Consider the following 25,626-nt stretch of genomic DNA (forward strand, 5'->3'; position numbering starts at 1 on the left):
CTGTGAGGAGTGTGGTGTGTTCTCCCTGTGTCTGTGTGGGTTTCCTCCGGGTGACTGTCTGTGACGAGTGTGGTGTGTTCTCCCTGTGTTTGTGTGGGTTTCCTCCGGGTGACTGTCTGTGACGAGTGTGGTGTGTTCTCCCTGTGTCTGCGTGGGTTTCCTCCGGGTGACTGTTTGTGAGGAGTGTGGTGTGTTCTCCCTGTGTTTGTGTGGGTTTCCTCTGGGTGCTCCGGTTTCCTCCCACAGTCCAAAAACACATTGGTAGGTGGATTGGCAACTCAAAAGTCCGTTGGTGTGAGTGAATGTGTGAGTGTGTGTTGCCCTGTGAAGGATTGGCTACCAATGATTCCAGCTAGACTCTGGACCCACCGTGACCGTGGTTACAGATAATGGATGGATGAATAAACTGTGTCCAGGGTGTAAATTTAGAGACAATCACTTGTCCAACAACTACACACTAACCGTTCTGATACTAATTATGTAAAGCTGCGTTGCGACATCAGTTGTAAACAGTGCTATATACATAAATCGTTTTCGTTATAATTACTTGAACCTGTTTCCTCGTCGAACGTTCGATTAATCGAATCCGACGGTTCAAACGAATCAGCTCCATTAATCGTTCTCAGCGTTCTGTTGCAGCGCGCGGAGAGTGCGCGACCCCACGTGGTCACACAGGGGCGGTAGCGCGCACTGTCTGTCTGTGTATGTATGTGTGTGTGTGAACGTGTTTGTGTGTGTGTGTCTGTCTCAGCGCTCTGAGTCCGCGTCTCTCAGCCCGCCGCCGAGACACGGAGCACGGACACGGATAGACTCTCGGTCGTTTTGTGGAGCGCCTCGAACTCAAGATGTGGAGAATTATATTGTGTGTGTAACACCGCGGTCACAGGCGACAAAGCAACGGCGGCGTTTTTTCCTCCGGTCTCCCGCATCAGAGTCCGTGCGAGCGGAGGATTTGGAGACAAGGATTTAACGACGACGCTTAACGGAGGGGAGGTCGACGGTTCGGGCGGAGGAATACAGCAGAAAACAGCCGGGGCCGTTAATACCGCGCTGTGTCTGAGCTCCGTTCCCGAAGCTTTCCGAAACAGGAATAAATAAACGGCGAGAGCCGCCGGGAGGAGGAGCAGCGCAGAGCGGCGACGGAAGATGCCTCATACCGGTGGGTACACTAACGGCTTACTTCGGTGAAGAGAGAAATGTGCTTAGGGCGGTATTTTCGGTCCGTTTTCTGTGAATATATTCAAAGGAAATCAACCGTGGTGTCTCGGCGCTAACCGTCGCGCAGGAGTCTCGCGCTAACGTTAGCCGGCTAATTCGCTAAAGCAGAGACGGTGCTGAAGTGTTTACAGGCGGCAGGGTGTTCCCCTAAAGCTTTAACACCTTCCCGGGGTCCTGCTCCCCCCGTAAAAGGCGGTACGTTAACGCAGAGACAAGGTGTTTCCTCGGAGCCGTGGTCCTGGACCGGCGCGGAACATGTTCCCTCTCCGTGGAGAGAGGCAGGGCAGCAGTCCGCCACACACACACACACACACACACGACCATCACATCACCCAGAAACCTAGCTTCAACGTCTGAAAACGCGTTCTCATACAAACAGGAGGTCACTATAATGAAGTCCAACAGCTTACGGCATCTGCGATTTTTATTTACTCAGGGAGAGGATTATAATGGGTGTAAACACTGTAAACCTTCATCTGAACATTTCCAGACCTCTCCTCTACGAGGTCCAGTGTTATTAGCTTGTGCTTGTCTTCCATTAATTATGAGTGCTGCTGCTTCACTTTAAAGGTGCACTCTGCATTTTATTTCATTATGTAAATAGTAGAAACAGGATGTAGATTATGAAGAATGTGGTTAAAAATAGTTATTTCCCCACTGACGTCAGCACAAGTGCCTTCTGTGACTGTTAAACCTGTTTTAAAAAATGTCTCAGGCCGGGGGACTGTCTTTGTTTTTGTGGTTCACAGGCTTGGCCACTGGAGGTCACTTTGACTAGTGTTTTTTGGAATTTCAGAGGTGCGTTGGAGCCCGTGAGTTGCTGTGTGACAACGTCAGTTGGTAAAAGAGCTATATAAATGAATTTTGATTTGATTTGATCACGTTATCTCAACAGCGTACTGCTTACTTCAGACTACTGCGTAGACCCCAATATTCTGAGCACGGTTCTCTCAGGTTCAGTGTGTTTTAAAGACCCCCTCCAGTGGATAATGCGTTTAACATTGTTTACATGTCAGTGCGTTGTTGTGTATACGCTAGAAGGCATATTATGAGCGAAAGACGCGATCAACTCCATGGCTGTGCATTTCCACTTTCAAAACGGGTGGATTCAGACAGTCAGGGGTTGTTATGTCAGTAACCTGAGGAACCAACCCTGTCAGCGCATGTGAGGTGGTGCTTTCGAGCAGCAGGAAGTCAGCAGAGTGGTGAGTGAAGATAGAAATGGGAACTAATTGCACTTGATGAAGGCAAAGATGTAGAAAAACTGCCCACTGAGATGTTAAGGCATTATTTATTTTTCTTGGAAATGGAGGTGAGGTTTTAGGGGTTAACTGATGAGCTCCGGCGAACTCTGACATGAACTGTGCTTCGACTGAGATAACAGCATTACACCTAATACACTTCTAAAGGTAGACGAGCTGTACTTCTCCATTTATCTCGTCATTTATCAACAGATCACATTAATCAGGGGATTACTGAAGTCCTCTAATAAAAGAGAATAAATGTAGCTCTGTGTGCAGTAAACTGTCACTGAGTAGTTTATAGATCCATTGTGGCGCATGTGACTATAGGGTCCTTTTAGTTCGTGGTGGTATTTGAGTAATAAAATCACGGTGAAGCCGCCCAGGGTTTCAGAAACCTGACCCATAACCAATGTGCAAAGCTAAGCAGCTGCATATTGTATGAGATAAAATCACGCGGAGCTCATTTGGGGATTAAGCTACAGCTATAGTATTAAAGCCACTTTGGAAAGCTCTAATCCAGGTTTATTGTGTGTGGCACAACTGTCTAAAACAATCCCACCTGGATTATGAGGTACAGAGACAGAGCCTGGCAAATGCAAGAGAATAAAAAAAGGGTGTTGGGTAATGTGGCTGTGTTGCAGAAAGTGAGTCGGTGTGTGTGTGTGGCTGATTTCCGAGGCCATCGCAGCGCTGGATATCACATGGCTGACCTGGATCGGGCAGCACACCAAAGAAGAGCTGGTTGTGTTTTGGTCTGGGGCTGTCCAAATAGGAAGGGCATTGTGCCCCAGACTCTTCCATTGCTTTTGTGTGAAAAGCTCACGTCCAGTCTGCATCGTGAACACAGGGGGAAAAGGGGCTGGTGCCAGACTGTCATCAGAAGTGACATCCACCATTCATTGGACCGCGAAGGGGGCTAGGGGAGCCATTGTTGTTGTATTCGGCTTGGTATAGACTGCAGACAACAACGTTTATCTAGCTTCTAGCTTCAAATGAACTATAATTACATTTATGTGGAAAGTCATAACATTGATTTTTCCAAACCTGATGGAATGGTTTTCCTTCTTTCCCTCAGTGCTGTACTGACAGTGCACGGTTTAATCCATGCACACTGTTTCTCAATATCATGCATCGCCCCCGTGTACTCGTATTACGACTTTAGGAGACTAAAGAACATGAAGGGAAGTTGCAGCGGAGTTTGACAGCTTCATGAGCTTGTGACGACTCTTGGCAAAGTTTGTGTCTGTTTTTTTAACGTGAACACTTATTTATATGATCAGCAATGACCAGTCTGCTCATGTTCTGAACTTGATTCCGAGCTCAGAAGAGAAAGGGTTAAATTATAGTTGTTTTTCAAAAGCTTTTAGTGTGTTAAGAGACTGTAATTATAATTGCTTGTATTGTGAAATCTTTGCAGCAAGGCTGCTGTATGGGATCTGTGATTAGGTGTGAAGACACAAGCTGCTAAACCCTGACTTCCTGTTCCTTTGACGCTCCGACCTACCAGCAAATCCATCAGCTGCTCCAGTTTACTGAAACGCCTTGGGAGTTTAAGCTCTACTTGGACTTCACATAGGCTTTAAGTTAACTTTGAAAAGTTTTAGAAGTTGGAACAGTTCAAAAATCAAATATAACAAATCATAAGTCATTCTCTCTCTCTCTCTCTCTCTCTCTACCTCTCTCTAGCTCTCTACCTCTCTCTCTCTCTTCCTCTCTCTCTCTTCCTCTCTCTAGCTCTCTACCTCTCTCTAGCTCTCTCTCTCTCTCTTTCTCTCTCTCTCTCTCTCTTTCTCTCTCTCTTCCTCTCTAGCTCTCTCTCTCTCTTGCGATCTCCTCTTCCTCTCTCTCTCTCTCTCTTTCTCTCTCTCTTCCTCTCTAGCTCTCTCTTGCGATCTCCTCTTCCTCTCTCTAGCTCTCTACCTCTCTCTCTCTCTCTCTCTCTCTCTTCCTCTCTAGCTCTCTCTCTTTCTCTCTTGCGATCTCCTCTTCCTCTCTCTAGCCCTTCCTCTCTTGCTCTCTCTCTCCTCTCTCTCTTCTTCTCTCTAGCTCTCTCTCTTTCTCTCTCTTGCGCTCTCTCTCTCTTGCTCGCTCGCTCTCTCTCTCTCTCTAAAACTCTGCCCCATCGCCCAAACCGTAGTTTGTTTTTGTTCAGGCAGAAATTTAGCTTTAGTCACTGCTTTCATTCACAGACACTCGGGCACTTTTTTTTATCAGGGGGAAAATCCTCCACAACTCTTTTTGTGAATGCCTCCCCCTCCTCTTTATCTCAGTCTCTTGTTCTCGTTCACACACACACATTTTTCCCACCACTTCCAACTCCCCCCCAACACCCCCCGTTGTCTCTCTCTGTGCACTCTCTGTCTCTCTGTGTGTGTGTCTCTCTCTCTCTCACACACATCACCCCCTGCTCTTTGCTCCCTGTCAGAGACCTTGATGTCCCTTTTCCCCACCCACAATCTCTTTCTGTCACCCCCTTTTTATATCCAATTTTTTTTACCCCCTCCCCCTACCTCCTTTCCACCATCCTAACCCTCCTGCCCCCTCCCTAAACACACACTGCATCCCCTGGCTCCCTCTTTGTCTGCCTCAGTAAAGCAGCCCGGCCTGCTCAGTCCAGGGGGATTAATGTGGGTATGCCAGTGAAGTGAGGGATGAAAAAAGTGGGCAGAAGCAGAAGGGGTTCGTTGATGTGCAGCGTGTGTGGTGTTCGGAGTTTTGAAACACTGTGAGAGTAGACAACACTTTGGGCTTGGACTGGTGGTACAGTGTAAATTGGGAAAATTTCAATCCTATAATGTGCATGACCATTTTTCTTCTAGCTGATCTCGGTTGAGATTTTATGACATGATTAATGTGAGCCAGCTGAGGACACGTGTTTGAATGCTGCCAAAAATATCAGCTGGTGTTTGTGGTAACTGATAACGATTGAGAACATGTGCTAGGACCCTTTGGATATATTATTTTAGGCTATAAGGACTTGACCGGTAAGAACATGCTGTGACTGTCACTAATTGGGAACTAGAACAACGTTGGTGGGATATCCACCAGAAGAGTAGGATGTGGGCTGTATTTTAGTGTCAAAGCATTCAATATTTTAATCAATATTTATTATTATGTTAATTTAGGTAGGTTGGTTTAGTTAAAATGTTTACAGTTTGTAAATATATTTGAGCACCTGCATCTTCAGAGAGGTACATGAATGGTATTGGGCACACGGTTTGGCCAGTAGTTTCAGTTAGGCCTGTCGCAATGGCACATTTTTGTGGTCTATGTATATTCCCAGAAATAATTCTGATAAATGATATTATTGTTATTTTAAGACCATTTTATGCCACAGATATAATGATAAAATAATGGCATAATAATGCAGTTATACCCTTTTTAAAGAGCAGTAAACGTTTAACATAAAAATATTAAGAACTAAGAATGCTTAGATATATGACCTTCATTCATTCATTATCTGTAACCCTTATCTAATTCAGGGTCACAGTGGGTCCAGAGCCCACCTGGAATCACTGGACGCAAGGCGGGAATACACCCCAGAGGGGGTGCCAGTCCTTCACAGGGCAACACACACTCACTCACACACTCACACCTACGGACACTTTTGAGTCGCCAATCCACCTACCAACGTGTGTTTTTGGACTGTGGGAGGAAACTGGAGCACCCGGAGTAAACCCACGCACACTCCTCACAGACAGTCACCCGGAGGAAACCCACGCAGACACAGGGAGAACACACCACACTCCTCACAGACAGTCACCCGGAGGAAACCCACGCAGACACAGGGAGAACACACCACACTCCTCACAGACAGTCACCCGGAGGAAACCCACTCAGACACAGGGAGAACACACCACACTCCTCACAGACAGTCACCCGGAGGAAACCCACACAGACACAGGGAGAACACACCACACTCCTCACAGACAGTCACCCGGAGGAAACCCACACAGACACAGGGAGAACACACCACACTCCTCACAGACAGTCACCCGGAGGAAACCCACGTAGACACAGGGAGAACACACCACACTCCTCACAGACAGTCACCTGGAGTGTGAATCGAACCCACAACCTCCAGGCCCCTGGAGCTGTGTGACCTGCTGCGCCACCGTGCTGCCGATTTACGACTTTATTTTTTTCAAATAAATCCACATAATGGCCCCAGAACAATGAGACGAGCGAAAACCAGAGAACATAACAGAGCGAGTGGCTAAAATACTGGTGATGTTCTCTATTATGTAAGCAGATTTTATTGGGGAAACGTCCATATATTGCATGATAAATTGACAATGTATTGTAACAGGCCTAGTTTCAATGGCTGTGCATTCCTAGTTGCATATAATGATTAAGAAGCTAAAATTATAGATGACCTGTTACAGCCTATACACCCTAATATGAACCACACTATGTGTTAACCCCGTGGTAGGGAACATCAAGGCACTTTGAAGACTTTAAACATCACATGATATCCGCCTCAGTTACTGGGTGTCTCTCTAAAAACTGGTTGGGGAAAGTGTCAGTGTCGATCATACTTTGCATTTCACAGTAAAAGGAGTCGAGCCGAGATGCTTGTCACATTGGAGGCACACCCATACGTCCATTGTCCTCCATTAATGCTGCAGGGTTAGGTAGGGCTGTGGATGTCATAGTGATCATGTACGGCTAGTAAGTCATGCATATTGCACTAACAGGTGTGTTTGGAACAGAGCCAGGTGATATACTAAACTGCAAAGAAAAACACAAAAACCTAGATAACAGCTCAGTGTTTTACTGTGCAGCTACAACAAACGAGGATTGGTAATCCCTAAGCCTTTTAAGCTTGCATTCATGTTTTTATATTTATATATTTCCCCCACAAATACCACTATTGATCCTGAAGATAAAAGGCTAAAGTGTGAATGATCATCTTTACTGCAGCCTTTTTAGAGCTCTCAATTGGTTGATTCGCTCCTATAGGGGACTACAGCCTTGTGTTGTGCGTGTTGGCGAGTTTAGCTGAAGAGAGCGATGGACCGAGAGAGGGCTGAGTTTCTGTGAATGTGTTTGATGTTCTGTGATAACTCTGTCCGGTATGTGGCTTCCATGGGAACTCCTTTCCCTGAGGACATAGGCAAATAAGCTCCTGTTTAAAAGAAAACTTCCCCCTCTGTAGCACTTGTTGTCTTTGCCTCTTGTCTTTTTTTCATGGTGTAGTCTTTATATCCCTCTTGGTATTTTGCTGCTGTAGTTTCACTTTCTGATCATACTTAGTGTTGTTCTGAGAACGGCGTGTTTTAAAAGTAAACATGGGTTTTCCATCCATTCCCTGACGCCATTCCGATGTCAAACTGTGTGTTAGTGAGGGGCTCCATGCGAGCGGAGTGTTTTCCTCATTGATTGGGGGAGGTGGTGCGTCGCAGGGGAGGAATATGATATCATCAGGGAATGTTGAAAAGCAAACGATATTGTTGCTTGATATAAGGTTTTCAAATCCCTTAGGCTTTTGCCTACGTCAGAGGATGTATTACAGGAAGAAAACATCACCATGCTTTGATTAAAGAGTAAAGATTCAGGAAGCAAGAGTTTTATGCTTTAATTATGCTTTACAATGCATTCTACTTAATATTAACTAGAGCATGAACCAACAAGACCAACCAGTTCTAGCTTGATTTGATGATACTAGGATGATAGCCTCCAGTCTTATTGTCTATCACCTGCTGCAGAAATTCGCTGTTATATTTACTTGCTGCATCAACACAAACGCTGTGATAACGTGAAAATGTCAGGAATTTGGGTCTCTGCGGGTATATGAGGGAATTGGAGTTACACTCTTGCCTTGCTTTTTGACCCAGTGCTTACCTTCATTGTAAACAACCCATGCCCATCACTCTAAGGGATATAGTTCCTCTTTTGCATATTTTAATTACATTCCACTGTTAGGAAGTCTGAATGAGGAAGCCATTGTGGCTTCTGGGCTCTAACCTGACTTGAATATCAGGTTGTTGGCTACGTTCATAAGCCTCGTTTAAGCAAGAGTTTTTCTTAAACGAAAGTGACCTGTGTCTGTCACTAATGTGAATGGATCTGTCCCAATAACAGCATGTATTTGCACATGGATCTCCATCAAAACTGGGTTTAGCACTGTTTAGTGCATGATGTAGGTCCTGAAATAACCGCTTCTATACCCAAGTACTCTGCAATATGTCTAATATATATATTCATGTATCACCAGCATGGCATCTTTCCTGACATTCAGTGCATTCATTTGGTGCAGAAGCTGTAGTTTCATCACCTAAGTTGCAATATGGAGCCATTGGAGACATGTTGCTGCCACTGCTGGCTGATGAGGACAACACTAAGCTGGGAACAGGCAAACGGAATGCATGAAAGGTTTACACTGTGAGTCTGATAAAGTAAAGAGTGATATCACACAGCCTAGTCCTAGATACACATTAGAAGAAGTTTGAGGGAACCTAAACTTTCATAGACATCTTAGATTTTGCTTTATTTTAGAGGGTGGGATGATGTGGCCAAAATATATATCACGTTAGATTTCTTAACTTTGTTGAATACGATATATTTCCAATACAGATATGAACAATATAAACAAGCCAAGAACAAGCAAGAAACATGGCGACGTCATCTAATATTAGTCTCTTGGCTTTTTCAGTGTTAATATTTTTCAATTTAATTTATAAGTGAAATGAACAGACGTCGGTGCCCTGTAATGAACGTCAGTCAGTGAGAGACGCTGTGAATTGTGTATGTTGAGATATTGGAAATGTTTTTAAAAATCATATCATTGTGATTGGAACATTTTGTATTGTGGTATATAGTAATATTACATTTTTGTCCAGCCCTAAGCCTATGTCTGGGAGACTAGGTTTTGTCTGTGGGGGAAAATGAATTGCATTTTCAGAAATCGTCTTTGTTAGGTAGTTTCAGTCTCAGTGACAGATGCTCTTCCCACAAGTTGACGGAGAGTCTGATGTTTTGAGGGCACTAACCAGGCCTCACTGTCAGGATTCTGTGCGTTACACTCTGTTTGGCTGTATGTACCTCCGCATATAAACACTTCCGTGTATCATTTTGTACTGGTACCTGTTCGACTTGAAAGGCTGCCTCCTTTCTACGGGACTTTGGACAGGACTAAAATTACATTGTGCCCTGGGGTAGTAGTGTTTTTTTGTTTTAAACAGGTATTCCCAAGTGATTGCCATTCAGGATTGGCCATGTTTGTGTACTGTGGTCATATTAGTCATATTTGGAAGTACCTCCTTGATTTCCAGGAAGATGTTGCTCTTTTTTGGGGGCGGGTTTAGCGACTACTGTTTTTCAGCATATCTAGTCTCCTAGATGCATAGCAGAGACCCATGGCCAGATATTAAAGATGTTCCAAGTCACAAACTAAGTGGTAAACTTGGTCATTGAACACATATTGAGAACATTTTCAGTTTTATACCTGTCAAAGCTGACTCTCATAATTTGGTATTCTATATTATATTTTTAAATAATTGAACCTGGATTCTCCCCAGACTGAAATAAATGCCAGTCTATATCCCAATGACATTTGGATCTCTTAAAAAAATTTTTGTATAATACACATCCCACTAGAAACAGGCTGCCAGTGTTAAATGTGTTGTCTTTTTGTATGCGCCAGTTTTGTGAATGAGGAGAGTATAAATGTCCTCCTAATAAACAATTCTAATATGTATAGGCCATGACAAGATGTAGGGGAAAAAATCTGAGGCTTGTTAAAGATGATCTAGAAGTTGGTCATTTGGTGTATGGCGTTCTGGTATAGTACATATGCAGTTGTACAAAGCTGTATAGTTTTTAGCTTAGTGTGGTAACGGTGGGTACCAACACTGAAGAATGTTTCATGTACATGCTGGAGGAATTCATATTATTCTATTACAACAATGTACTGTAGAGATAATGTAAAACCAGTTCTGTACATGACCTTTTTTATGCGAGAGAAACTACATGGGGCTTGTTAAAGGTCAGTTTTAGCTTGTAGCCAGGTTCTCAACAAATACTCAACAAATGAGTATTAATACATGAACATATTTTTTATTTGTGATTATTTTATTGTACATAATATGCATGTATACCCGGTTACGCAGCTAGCATTTTAAACAAGTATTTTGAGAAATAACATTCAGATCAGGACAACACACCAAGGGCTTACAGTATTACTCTGTCACAAAATATTAATGACCTGTCGCGTTAATGAACCACATTTCTAGCCATAAACAACAAACAGATCTCACCATGGGGGCTGAAAATGAGTGACCATCATAGGGATATCGAGCAGTAGAGGAAAAATCAGACCAGCTGAGTGAGAGTTACAAGGGACATTTGTAGATTTTGTGTGTATTTTTCGTCAGAAAGCTGAACAAATTTCAGTTAATGTGTTTTAAATGAATCTTGTGTATCTGGAGGGTCTACCAACCCAAAAACATTCATTTGTTGAAAATGAAAACGGATAATTGGGTGAAAATGAGAGCTTCCTCACTCACTCCGGGGTTCACGTGTTGACTGAGCCGTGCCTCATTCTCCATTAAAGAGCAGGCGCCCAAACTGGTCATTCTGACCAGGGCTGTTTAGATGGAGAGAATGTTGCAGTGGTGTTTGATTCTTGTGATATTTGGATCAAACATGTCAAAGACCTGTCATTAAGACACAGAACTGTGTTTACATGAGGAAAAAGGGGGACCCCAAGCTACATAGGCACTACCTAAAGAGAATTCCCTTACTGTAAATGTGAATAAGGAAGCTTATGCATGTAAGCAAAGCCCATCTTGACTAAGTGGGATTAGAATACTGCTGACTGCCATTTATATGCTTATTTATTGCATATGTTCCCCTGGTGATGATCTATGGCTTTCACTTGGGTTCACTTTGCAACCCCTCTGCTGATAAATTATTCACATCTTAAGGGCCCTTACTGCATCATCCATTTTTAATAAGTACGAATGCTGTATTCTCTACCTTTGCATTAACTAATGGACACAACATGGATTTTATGAGAGATTGCAAATCCAGAGCTTCTGATCTGATGCCAACCTTCTCTGTGCTTGGTTGAGAGATCTCTTGTCATAAAAAGGATAAACTTTCAAAGAGCTTAATTAGTGGATTAGGCTAGTTTTCCTTTCTGAGGTCTTGGCCATGTATGGGCTTTTTTAGAACAGTCTACGTGTCTGCTATGCTGATCTTGGATGAATGAATCTGTTTACTGAATTTGTTCACGCGCACAAGTTTAACCCGAGTGCCATTGTTGACATATTTACGCTGGCAGCGATGCTAGCCTGTGAGCACTGATTTCTTCTGTTGAGGCACTGGGGAATGAACGAGTGAAGGAAGAACATCAGGTAGTGTACAGAGAAACTAGAGGCTGTCTGTTGCAGGTGCTTTAAGGCCTGACTTCTTTAATCACAGTGCTGCATCCTAACAGAGTGGGCTAACATTTTTTTGTATCAAGTGTTTATAGCGGAGATGAATTGATTTTGCATGCTCTTCAGCTTGCCTTTCCGTTATTGCTGTAACTGTCCGTTGTGACGGGAGGAATCGTGCCTGGTGTCAGACGCTCAAGCTGAACTGAAAAGCGCAGGATCTGCTGTGGCAGATTGCTTCTGAGCTGGTTTTGTTGTGTGAATGGAATGGAACTCCCTTCTGTATCCAAAATGAATAGTTTAATAGTTTTCAGATTTGTGTCTTTTACAAAACACTGCAAGACAAAGTGTGCTGTCTAGTTGTCTATTTGAGGGAGGCAGCAGTCTGTAGTGAAAATGGAAAACAAATCAACTGTTTCAGCTTATGTCATCCTTCTTCCTCCCAGGGGTTGTGGGATTCTACAGAGCTAATTACATCTGACAAAGAACACGTATTACTGTGAGAGGCAGGGTGGTGTTTTATTAGTTCATGGGATTTTTTATTTTATTTTTTGGGGGTGTTCTTTAAGGCAAAGCTGTAGTGATATGTGATTCATTCTAGAAGTTGTCATCGTGTTCCTCTTCAGAGCAGTTAAGACCATTTTATACAGAAGATAAATAAAAATCATTTGCTGCCCTTGTGAGAGCACGGCATTCGGAAGGATTTCAGACGAACCTTTCACCACTCATGCTCTGTAGCTATGACAGACGAGCTAAGCACAGATAGCGTCTACTGTGTTGTTTTAAATCAATACATGATAAAAATATAAGAAAGCATCTCAAATAACAATCACACTAAAAGTGGTGTAAATATACATTTATGAACTAACAGGTGACCTCTGCTTACTTCCCTTGGTTCACCATTTTGTGGGACTGGACATGTGATATAGAGACCACTGAGATATCCTTAATGGGTGTATTATTTGCAGATATGTTTAGTTATTTTAGTTATTTTTATCCGATATTGAACTTTTAGCCAATGTTACAACCAATAACTCATCCTTAGCCGAGTATGTGCACTGACACCTGTAACTACACAGCTATGTCTGTGGTGTGGACCACGAAGGATTTTGGTTTAATTGCCAGTTTAAGGGTAAAAATGAACGTGAAGTGTCAGCAACTCTCAGACAGCAGGGTAAACAACATGTGCACCCACAGCAGGTTAAACAACAGAAAAATATCTTCCACGACCACAGTGCAGGGGCCCTCATTATATAAAACCTGTGAAAATTTATATGGAGTCATTCAGAATTTATTACTGAAACATGATGAAAAATGATTACACACGTTCACAGTCACTCTTCCTTGTTCTTCAAAAAAAAAAAAAAAAACGTTGCTGCACTAATTAGCACCCCTCTAGCAACCATTTATGCGGAACAAGAAGTAAATCTTTGATAAAGTGTAGATTAAGTGCGCTTAATGTACTTAATGGTAAAAGGTAATGGTAAAAAAGCACAGAGATGTACTGTACTGAAGAAAATGGTTGCTCTAGGACAACTCTGGAAAAAAAAAAAGTTTTTGTTTTAAATCAAAGTGAATTTGCGAAGATAAAATGATCAGTTGATTAAAACAGTATCGGCTGCATCAAGGTGCTAATTATTGGTTATTGTCTCGGCCCATAAAAATTCAATATTGGAGCCTTCCCAACATTAGGTAGTTATAGGGTGACCAGACGTCCTCTTTTACCCGGACATGTCCTCTTTTTTAGACTTAAAAAAATGTCTGGGCGGAATTTTACAAACGTCCGGGATTTTGTTTTTCTAGAGCTTACATAGAACTTTGAGAAGTTTCGTTCACAAACTAGTCCCGCCCTCCCCTACTCCGATTGGTTCGCTTGAGTGAGAAGGGGGCGTGGTGAAGTAGCCTAGAATCTTCTGATTGGACGGTCTGACTGTAGCGCTACCGTTATTGGTCGATAACCTTCTCTGTAAACATTTAATTGGTCAGTCTGCACGTCAGTAGTCCTTGTTTACCTCAGGCAAAGCTCATGTACCCACCCTCATCTCGAGCAGCTATGCCGAAACGTAAATGTAAGTTCTCGGATGAATTAAAAAAGAGATACCCATGTTTTGTGGAGCAAATAAAGGTGTAAAGGACTTAAAAGCACACACAGCTAAGCATACAGCGAAGGGCTGCCCAGATGCGTACACTCTTTCACCATCTCAGATCTGGTCACCCTAGCTAGTTATAGCTGCTAACATGGATCGTTTTATACACCGTGCACTGAAAGGGCTGAATGATCCTGCCGTTAAAGATCCAGAGGTTTATAGCTGTATAGAGGTTTATGTCCAGCATTATGCATGTTTCCATGTTCATTAATTACATTTATAGAATGTAGTGCTTGATCAAATCCTAGGTCAGAAGTTTACAAATCCGGACCTTGGATTCAGGTCAGGATTTTAGACAGGTACTGTAACAGTTGCATTTATTGTGTCATACTGGCTGGTTGATTTAAAACCTCCTCCTGGGGCATGGATCCAAGATCCGGATTTGAAGACCTCTGTCCTAGCAAACCACATTGCAGTCTAAAATGTGTTTAACACATGGTTTAATGTTGTTACATCTGGTCACTGCACTCCCTCCTCTTCTGCCTGAGCCTGGCTGCAAGTGGATGGTGTTCAGAGCAGTTGTCATCTCCCGAAACACTGTGCACAATGAATCTCTGATTAAATGTGTGAATACTTTTATTGACATGCTCTTTTCTTTTGTAGGATTTACCTGAAGATGGTCCTCACTTTGTGTGGCACAACCTCCTTGCTGTGAAAAGCATCTAGTGATATTTCATCTTTGGGACTGAACTACAGTTTTTTTTTTATTTTAACCTACCGAGTCTCCTTGGGATGCTGATTGGAGATGGAGTGTACGAGTGTAAGGACTGAAAACTGACTTAAACGATCACAACAGAAAGTGTCCTCCAATGTCCCTGTGATCCTAACAAAACAAGGAAGAGAAGAGAGGAAGTAGTGAGGAGCAAAAGGTGTTTTCGTTTGCCCTTTGGGGGAAGGGTGAAGGCCACTGGTAGATTTGATCAAGGGTCTGTGAAAAGGGGTGCCCACTGCGAGAGAGAGACGGGGACTGACAAAGAGCCAGAGCTCAGGAGGGGGCGGCGGGGGAGTGGGAACGGTCATTCGCCATGGCGACAGACCCCGGAGAGCCCACTGCCACGGAGGAGTCGTCCGGAGAGAAAGCTGATGGAGAGAGGGAGGAGGAAAGGGCACAGGGAAGCCATGCTGCCCGAGAGAGAGAAAGGACACGCAGCACACCCTCTGACTTTCCCTCCAGCCAGACGCAGGAGAGGAGAGCTGGACGAGCAGAAGGTGCAGGAGGGGGAGAAGACGGCCAGGAAACGGAGGTCCAAACCAGGCCCTTGTCTTTCTCCACACCATCTTCACCAGCTGCTGGCGGGTCCCGCGTGAAGCGCGAGAACAAACGCTTCTTCCGTAAGAGCGTGGAGATCTGCGAGGAAGAGGATGAGCTTGAAGAGCCTCCCGATGCCCCTCACAGTGCCCCTCAATTTGAGCGTTGTGCCTCAGACTCTGTGTTCAGTGGCGGAGACCAGCAGCTACCTGCCAGTGCCTCAGCTGCCCTGGGTGAGGATGGCACCCATGTTGGTGCCCAGGACTCTGAAAAGGGTGCCCCATCAGTGCCTGCTTTGAAGGGGAAGGAACGGGATCGTGAGCAGGAAGAGGAAGCCGAGATGAAGGCAGTAGCAACGTCGCCGGGCGGTCGCTTTCTTAAATTTGACATAGAGCTTGGCAGAGGAGCTTTCAAAACGGTATACAAAGGCCTGGACACAGAGACCTGGGTGGAAGTAGCCTGGTGTGAACTTCAGGTGAGTGAAGTCAGCTCTGACTTACTGAATCATGTGCACTCTTGAATTAAAGCAGCCTTCTTTGACGCAAATCTGTGCGTAAATGCACACTGACCAATCACTGGATTAGGAACACCTTATATCTATATTCATTGTCCAAATTATCAGCTCCACTTACCATACAGGAGCACTGTTTGTTGCTGATTTGGGTGGTAGGTCATTCTCAGTGCTGCTGCAGTGTGTGAGAGGATCAGACACAGCAGTGCTGCTGGAGTTTTTATCATATAATGATTTTATCATATAATGAATTATGAGATTGGTATGTGTATTCACACAGTAAACACGGTTGAGTCATCTCAACCTTCACAACTCTAACATGTACGTTTTGTCTGCTAACATTATTTTTTAAATTTATATTGTCCACTTTCTATATAAGCGCACTGCATTGTTCTACATCTACGACATGTAGTCCGTGTAGTGCTTCTGTGGATAATTTATAGGCCTGCTTTACCTTGTTCATCATTGGTCATCACTCAGCAGTGTCATTTGGGAGGATCAGTCTCCGTACACTCACTGACGCTGAGATCATTTTGACATGTTATTTTGTCTTAGTATCAGACGCAGCAGTAGTGTGGCACGGCGCCTGCTTTGTTGTTCAGGGAAGGTTAGATGTGGCAAAGATAATGAATTCATGTAGATCACATTTTAAATTGGCCTACACAAATTGGGTTTTGGATTTAAGAGCGATTCGTTCATGGTGGACTGATTATATATGTGCTCTAGCCAGCATTTTAATCAAGAATTTTTTGGTACTCCTCTGTGTCCTGTGATTTCTAAGTGCTTTGCCTCTGCTAAGGATGAGGTTTCTTAGGGGGTTTTCAGGGCTTGTTAGAGAAATCTTATCCTGTTTTGTCCTTGCTTTCTGTTTGAAACTTTTCACAGCAGAGTGCCCTGAGAAACAGGGAGAAAAGAGTTTCAGAAGTCAAGCTGAATAGCTCCATAGTTTACACACTGAAAGTATCTGTGGGAGAACAGGGTCAAGCCTACTCGCTGTGCACTGACCTGCAGAAATGATGCAGTGCACAGTAGTTCTCTTGTACTTAATGTGGAACTGTTTTTCTTCTCTGTATTTGGATGCTTGCGATGCATAACAAATAAAAATTTCTAGGAATGCATTCAAATGATTACTTATCATAATTTATTCAAAAGGCGCAGTGCTGTCATCACAGTCAGCATAAATGCAGCCAGATAACTCCATGTTAATCTCTTGGTTATCTGTATTGTGTATTGACTCCATCGAGCCCTACTGCAGTAGCTTATTGAGTGCAGCATGGCCAGAACTGCTCTGAGAACACATGCAATTTTAATCCTTTCATTACCATGAAGGGCACGAAGAGCATCCTGGCCTAGGGGTTGTGGGTTGCTGTGATGTGTCCACAGACTGAAAAGGTCCTGTTGAAATATTAGCCAATTAAGTCTATATGTGGTTGACTGTAATTCACAAATTCAGAATGGCTTGAAAAGTCACTGCACGTTTCTCCCATATTTAAAAAGTTGATGAATTTGACTGATTATATGGAATTTGTAAATCTGCACCTGGAACGACGTCATTCTTTATGACAGTAAACTTTTAAAAATGCTGAACTGTGCTGAGCAGACAGATGTTTAAACATCTGACATTCTCCAGAAGCTGTTGTGAAATTCTCTATTTTTTTTTTTGTCTCCCGCACATTTCAAACAGCACTTTAAAGCTTGTCTCATGTTTATCTTACTACAGCCTGACCTTTCAGAGAAGCTGAGTACGTGTTACTTGGACTTTCATTTGACTCGGTGGATCGTTTTGCTGGTGGATACATACACTTGTTTGTTTGGAATGTCACAATCATTAGTGCTTGTTATTAACTAGTAATTAATAGCAGTACATTTCAGGAGAACTAGACATTAGCTGATCTAAATAAATATGGTCCAGGATCATACAAACTGTGATCATTTTTATTATTCATCCATTCATTCATTCATTCATTATCTGTAACTCTTATCCAGTTCAGGGTCACGGTGGGTCCAGAACCTACCTGGAATCATTTGGCGCAAGGCAGGAATACACCCTGGAGGGGGCGCCAGTCCTTCACAGGGCAACACACACACTCGCACCTACGGACACTTTTGAGTGGCCAATCCACCTACCAACGTGTGTTTTTGGTCTGTGGGAGGGAACCAGAGCACGTGGAGGCAACCCACACAGACACAGGGAGAAAACACCACACTCCTCACAGACAGTCACCCGGAGGAAACCCACGCAGACATAGGGAGAACACACCACACTCCTCACAGACAGTCACCCGGAGGAAACCCACGCAGACACAGGGAGAACACACCACACTCCTCACAGACAGTCACCTGGAGGAAACCCACGCAGACACAGGGAGAACACACAACACTCCTCACAGACAGTCACCCGGAGCGGGAATCAAACCCTCAACCTCCAGGCCCCTGGAGCTGTATGACTGCGACACTTCCTGCTGTGCCACCGTGCTGCCCTCATTTTTATTTAAAAAGATAAAAAAAAAAAAGTACAATTCGCTCTAACACAGTGTTTACAGAGTACACCCATCTCATTTCCATTGAAAACGATATTATGAGGTCTTTACATGCCGTCTATGAAATATTATATCAGATGCTTCAAAGAGAGCACACTTTTCCCCCTTTGAATTAGGAGTTGACAGTGGAGTTTGGAGGCTTTCATTTTTGTCAGAGTGCGATGTGTGGTTAAACAGAGCTAAATAAGCACAACAAGCGGAGAAATCAGTGGTTCATTGTCACCTCATTTAAAGGAAGAGGCGCTGAAACTGGTTGTTTTGAACAGGACTGTTTAGGCATGGGGAGATGATCCTTGTGGTATTTTGACAAAAGCACATCACAGAAGTTTCATTAAGAACCCCAAACTGTGTACCCTTGTGGAAAAGGGGTATCTTATGGCCCCTTTAACTAGTTTGATTATGTATAATGGATGCTGACCTGATTGCCTCCCAGATATAACAACAGGCGTGTTAGGATTTGCCAGTTAAGGAAACAATGTAAAGTACTGTCTCGTGCAGTGGAGGAAAAGAGGAGGTAACCTAGTTTCTGTTCTGTGTTTCTCCTTAACGTGGTTGTTTGCTGTGTGTTTAAGAGCTAGACAGTCATGTGTTTGACTAGGAGCTAATTCCATGCAGCAGCCCTGGCTAATCTCTGCGTTTGAGCACTCAGTGTAGGCACGACGGCCTGCAGTCCTCCTTCCTCATTCCGCCTTGACCTCAAGCTTAATGCTAACAGCCAGCCCACCAGGTGACCCTCTTTAGCTCACTCTCTGAGCACAGGCAGCACCTGCTAACTCTTTCTTTTGGCATGAGAGAGAGAGGCTTACACTGGGCAGGTGCTAGCATACTATGCTAGCAATGCTAACATACCTTAAATACATTTCTAACCCTTAAACCTGTCATGTGTGAACAGTAGCCTGTGTTTGGTCGTAGTTTTCACCCCCCCCCCCCCCCCCCAGATAGGGACATTCTACATTATTTTAGATGCAGGAAGAAGCAGCTAAAGACCACATTCTTTGGCTGCAGCTCTCTGTTGATGGCTAAGCGTGTGTAAGGTACAGTGACTGTGTGCTGCAGCATTTCCTACCACAATGGAAGGCCCACTGCCCTGGCGCTGTACTCACACTGAGTGCACTAAAGCAAAATATCGCTGGCAGACAAATCAAATGCATAATGTAATGACGTCTGAGTATGGCTGCTGCAGGAATGTTTTCCAGTGTGCCCTTTGCTGTTTAAGAAAAGGGAAGAGAACCAGTGGTTAAAAAAGGGAAGATATTATTGCTGTTGCACGACATTCTGCTCTAATGAGCTCCTGGGAACCTGTCAGGAGCAGCAAGGGGGTTGTGTGTGTGTGTGTGTGTGTGTGTGTGTGTGTGTGCGCGTGCATGACAGAGAGACAAAGACAGAGAGAGAGATGAGCCAAACATAGGATTAACATGGCATCACTCCCAGGGGGGGACTGGGTGGTTAATTCTAACTTTCCACTCAGTCTCTCTCGCTCTCTGTCTCTCGCTCTCTGTCTCTCGCTCACCCTCTCACTCAAACATAAACACAGAAGTGAAACCACTGGCACGAACGCCTGAAGGCTTTCTTAATGAGCACAGGATCTAAGTTAATATTTCATGGATCATGAAATGGCTGCTAATGGCCTAAACAAACATTTATTTAATCGTATTTACACATAGCCAAGGTAGAATGTAGGAAAATGCTTTTAAACGGTGTGAACCTTCAAACACAAAGCTCATACCACACGATATATAGGTGCTATGTTTATTTAAAAAAAACGTGAGCAAAGAATTTAAGGCTTAAAGCGATAATGACCCTGAAGGGGATAAACACTTACAGACAACGAATGAAAGAAGAGAAGGTGAAGGACAATATGTATCACGTTTTCCTGCTGTAATTATGAATGACTGAGAACATGTCCTTAGTGTCAGCTTAGTACCAAGTGTAACAAAAATGTCCAAAACTACAGCCTCAGCATGGGTTCTGTGTTTCTCAAAAATCTGTTAGACACACACAATATTAGACAAGAGCATGACCCCATAGTGTGAATTTGGCCAAGTAAGACACTTTGGGAGGGCCAGACAGATTTGTGTTATCTGCTCCAGTTTGTTTGTTATAGAACAGGATTTCCCCAGCACAGTTCTATGGGCAGAATGTCTATGTTTGTCCTTTGGCCGTCTGTTTTTTCAAAATAATTTAAACCTTAAAACTCAAAAATCTAGAGATTCATACTAAACACTGATAAATATTCTGTTCATTTTACTGTTGTTGTTTTTTTTAATTACTGTTTTTGGTTTTGGTTACTGATATAATGTAGAAGGAAAAAAAAAAAGTATTATTTGTGTAAATTATTATGTATTATTTAGTTCCTTGCTGTTTCCACCTGCAAAATATTGGATAAAATCTTATTACTACTGTCTATCTTTATGGGAAATATTGTAGTGTTGAATTTCTGTTCTATTTTCTTGTATCTATTTTAAAGGCTAAGCACCACTTAATGGACCTCCATGAATATTTCACATTATTTTAGTTCCTGACATATATAAGTATGAATTAAAATGAAAATAGCAGCTTAATTTGCTTTAAAACTGACAATTTTATTAAATTGACAGAAAAAAACGAGCTCGCTACGGAAATTCTTCAACGCAACCGTGACGTCACTGGTGGACAACAGCTGAACAACGCAGCGGTAAAACACCGTTATGACTGACTGTTATGACAGTATCTAGCTAGCTAAATAACCAACATTATTCATGACAATAGCCTAGCAATAAGCTAAACTCAAATTTAGAGGTACCGTTATTCTTGTAAATGTGATCGAAGTCGAACTCGAATTCATCCGACACTATAAACCTCCGTAATGCAGCTACGTAGCCGAGTATAATCTGAGCCACCGAGTTTAGCGAGTCAAGCTAACGTTAACTAACACCAACTAAAACAGGCGAAGTGAGTGTCCTTACCCTGTTTACCTCCATGTTACAGAGGCTCTTGAACACCTTTCGTTGGTGTCCTTACATGCCCATATTGTTGGAAAAGCACCAGTGAAATGAGCTACAGATAACGGAGTGAGCGGATGGTCCTTTCCAAAGTGACAAATTTAGTCCATTTTCTGGATATTTTGGGACCTTTGGGCCATTTGTGCACAGATGTCCATTGAATGATTGCAGCCAAATGTACATTGAATGATTGCAGCCAAAAACAACACACCTTTTCGTCATTTTGCATTAAATTAAGTGCAGCTTTTAGAGTTGTTGTCCACCATCTACGTCACAGGCAAGACGCCTATTAGAGTTTCCCAACACCGTTGGGGGGGGGTGGGAACGGTTTTTTAAACCTTATTCCTTGAATTAGTAAGAAATAACATGTTTTCTGACTATCAATAAACACAAGTTAGGAACTCAAACTCCACTGTATTTATTTGTTTGACACTTTCGTATCGCTGGTGCTAAACTAGAAGGCGGAAACGACAAGGGCAGATTTCCTGCTAAGCTAAATGAATTAGCTGCTCAAAATGCAACTCCAAACTCATAAATAATCTGATCTATAACACGTACAAAAGTCAACAGACTCGAATAACTATTTACATCAAACTTTTTTGAATTGCACCTGGACTGGTCAATAAACACTTGATGAAGTGACTCTGTATTTGTACTGATGCGTCTCACACTGCTTCATTGTCATGATCATCTACTTCTCATGGGAATGTGTGAAAGTATTGAAATTCTTCTGTGCTCCCTCACACACATACACACACCTACGGTCGAGCGGACTGAAAGGGACTGCAGAGATGGGGATTAGTTGTTCTAATGCAGCTTGAAAGACTGGGAAATCGAGGTTCATTGTGAGGCCAGCACTCTTTCTTCCTTTACTCCACTGCTCTGGTTACAGCTCCTATAATTCCTCCATGCTAACATTCAGAGCTGTAATTATCCCGGACTGTTACAGCGGGGCACGTTCGCTTGATAGGATCAGTTCTGTAAATTTGCTCTGGTGGTGATGCGTGCCCAAGTGTGCTGGTCATATGCTTCTGTGTGCAAGGGTTAACACACAGAGTGCTGTTGTGCACATGTGCATGTACATGTGCACGAACGTATGCACACACTGTGACCTTTGCCTGCGGCTCTGTCAAACTGTCTATCTGTGTTTGCTGGCATGTGCACACCAGTTCTGAGTGTGTGTGTGTGTATACTTGCTGTTCTCTGTGTGTTTGTGAGTTATACAGTGCTAGGGAAGTGTGTGTGTGGTGGGGTGGTATGACTGAGTGAGCGAGTATACACAGTGATCCGGAGAGTTAATTACAGTGGGTGCCCGTCAGGCTGGAACAAAAGGCCTGCATAGACAGCACAACCGAAGCAGAAACACAACTGGCTGAATACAGGCAGCCCAGACCAGAGCAGTCTGGCCTAGCTCAACTTCTGCCACAACATGAACCTGCTCCACGCCTGGGTTAACACACTCTGCGCTGGAAAGGGTTCAGGAGAATGTCACAATGCTAAAGCAGAGTGATTAGTATGATTACATTATGGTAACTCGTGATTGCAGCTGGGAGATATGGCGCAAAACATTATAACAATGCATTTTTCTATATTGTCCAGTAAATTCATCATAATATAAGGTTTTGTAACACTGTGACCAATTTTAAAGTCGATCCTGCTACAAATGAAATAAAAATGTAAATATTAATGGATATCCATTGTATTCAGTCTGCATATGTGCACATTTTTGCTTCACTGGAACAGTGTAAATTATTTTGATTGCCCTCTGCGGATAATGAAAAACTCACTGCTAACATCTCCATGTCCTGTGGCATGAAAACAGTCTTAGGGCATTACCACTGCAAGGGTTTAGAGAAGTAGAAATCGTAATAAGTATGTGACAGCTCTATTGCAGTAAAGTGGTTAGCACAACAGTGACTCGGCTGATGACTGCACCTTGTCATTTTAGCTATAATCACAAGACATAACAAGACATCTTCAGCCTGGGACTATAAATAACTTTTATTTATGAAAGTTATTCTCACAATTTCACTGCCATTCACTCCTGGCATTAACATGCATCCTGGCTGATGATCAGATCATAAACCACCAGCCGTAATACAAGCGTGACCTGACAGTCACAGTGTCCCACCCATGTCAAACATGTTATTGCCCTGGTTTGTATTTGCTGTTCATACGTATGTTGGCCTAGCAGACTCCACAATCAAAACGTTTGTCAATCAAACGGCTCAGCCACCAGTGGCACTCGATATGCATTCAAAATGCCAGGTGTAAATGGATAGCGTTTGTACCTTCCCTTGTGATTGGATCGCTCTCTCACAGGCTCCTGATGCTGTGTGAACTGTATCCCAGGGAGAGAAGACAAGGAATATAAAGTTCATCATTAGTGCCCTTTCTGAAACAGCTATACCCTGGCCCTACTGTTGCAACTCTTGGACAAATCCACATGTACTGTTGTTCAAACTGCACTGACACAAGGCCTGGTCGGTACAGCCTGCTGCTACATCTCTAATGAGGAGACTTGGGACCAGCAAGAGTCTACAGCTCCTTTAAACAAAAACCCAGTATGATGTAGGGTGGAAGAGTGACTGATGGATGTTTTACTGAAAGGACATAGAGGGTAGAACATTTCTGCTGCAGGTTTTTTTTTTTTTTCATAATCTGATTTTTTATAATTTTTAAAATTAATTTTAACACTAAACTTGGGTGCTTTGTTAAACATTAAGAATTTTAAATGGAAAAAATGAAAACATAAAAGCACGAGAAATCAAAACAAAAGACTGAATTGCCTCATCAGAGAACTGTTGGGGTGTGTTCTTAGTATTTGTGTGATTGACAACCATCTACCACTGACTCATGCAAAGCCAGATGTTTAGTTTATGTTACGGTGTCACACACTGTAAACATTTGCTTATTTTGTAAACTGTAACTTACCAAGATTCATATTTTGTATAAAATAATAATGTAGCATTTAAATCTACCACACAACCAAAGTGCAGAAAAATTGTGTGTGCGTATAAACAGCAAACGTAAACAATTACACAAAAAGTAACCGTAAAACTTCACAGTAAATAACAGAACATTTCCTATGCTGATTCATTACATAAACATTATCGTTTTAAAAATTATGATTTTCATTCATTTATTCATTATGTGTAACCCTTATCCGGTTCAGGGTCATGGTGGGTCCAGAGCCTACCTGGAATCATTAGGGGCAAGGCGGGAATACACCCTGGAGGTGGCGCCAGTCCTTTACAGGGCAACACAGACCCACACACACTCACACCTACAGTCACTTTTTGAGTTGCCAATCCACCTACCAATGTGTGTTTTTGGACTGTGGGAGGAAACCCACGCAGACACAGGGAGAACACGCCACACTCCTCACAGACAGTCACCCGGAGGAAACCCACACAGACACAGAGAGAACACACCACACTCATCACAGACAGTCACCCGTAGGAAACCCACGCAGACACAGGGAGAACACATCACACTCCTCACAGACAATCACCCGTAGGAAACCCACGCAGACACAGGGAGAACACACCACACTCCTCACAGACAGTCACCTGTAGGAAACCCACACAGACACAGAGAGAACACACCACACTCCTCACAGACAGTCACCCGGAGGAAACCCACGCAGACACAGGTAGAACACACCACACTCCTCACAGACAGTCACCCGGAGGAAACCCACGCAGACACAGGGAGAACACACCACACTCCTCACAGACAGTCATCCGAACCCACAACCTCCAAGCCCCTGAAGCTGTTTGACTGCGACACTACCTGCTATGCCACTGTGCCGACCTATTTTTAAATACATGATAATTAATATATGATATTATCCCAAACAATACGATATGGCACCACACTATTATACAGGTACTTTATTGTCACTAAAAGATACAAACAGTGTAAACATCCTTGAGATGAAATGTTGTTTTTAAAATATTACAATTAAAACTGAATTTTGTACAGTTATGTTCCTTAACTAACATTACTATATATGTACCACTGAGCATATCAGCACAGTGACAGTTTTTCTGAGAGTGTAAGGCACTAGTGCTTGAAACATCTTGCTCTGACCATTCAGTTGTGTTTACAGTGGACCTTGATAGATTTAAAGTGGCCTATGCTGCTTTGGAGAGGACCATGTTGCTTCCATCAGTCAGTCAACAGGCCAGTTTTGTGTGTGAACTAGTGGGGCCCTTGGAAATGATGGATAATGCCTTGAATTATGGAGGGAGGTTTACGCAGCTCTTTCTAAATGTCAGCAATGCCATGAGTGATGCTACAGGTTATCGATTACAGAAATAAAAACAACCAAAACAAGGCCATCAATTACAG

At 43.1% G+C, this 25,626-nt stretch overlaps 1 protein-coding gene across 2 annotated transcripts in view; it reads left to right on the top strand.

Annotated features, from left to right (window-relative positions):
* The first annotated feature begins 722 nt into the window (after positions 1 to 722).
* wnk3 (WNK lysine deficient protein kinase 3) overlaps positions 723 to 25,626 on the top strand; it is a 55,900-nt gene continuing 30,996 nt past the window's right edge. For both annotated transcript variants that reach the window (XM_066670124.1, XM_066670125.1), the window contains exons 1-2: positions 723 to 1,159; positions 14,593 to 15,713. In XM_066670124.1, the coding sequence (XP_066526221.1) occupies positions 15,015 to 15,713 (699 nt within the window). In that variant the 5' untranslated portion in view covers positions 723 to 1,159; positions 14,593 to 15,014. The remainder of the gene's footprint in view (positions 1,160 to 14,592; positions 15,714 to 25,626) is intronic.

This window comes from Hoplias malabaricus, chromosome 5 (genome assembly GCF_029633855.1).
Source record: "Hoplias malabaricus isolate fHopMal1 chromosome 5, fHopMal1.hap1, whole genome shotgun sequence".
Lineage (NCBI taxonomy): Eukaryota > Metazoa > Chordata > Actinopteri > Characiformes > Erythrinidae > Hoplias > Hoplias malabaricus.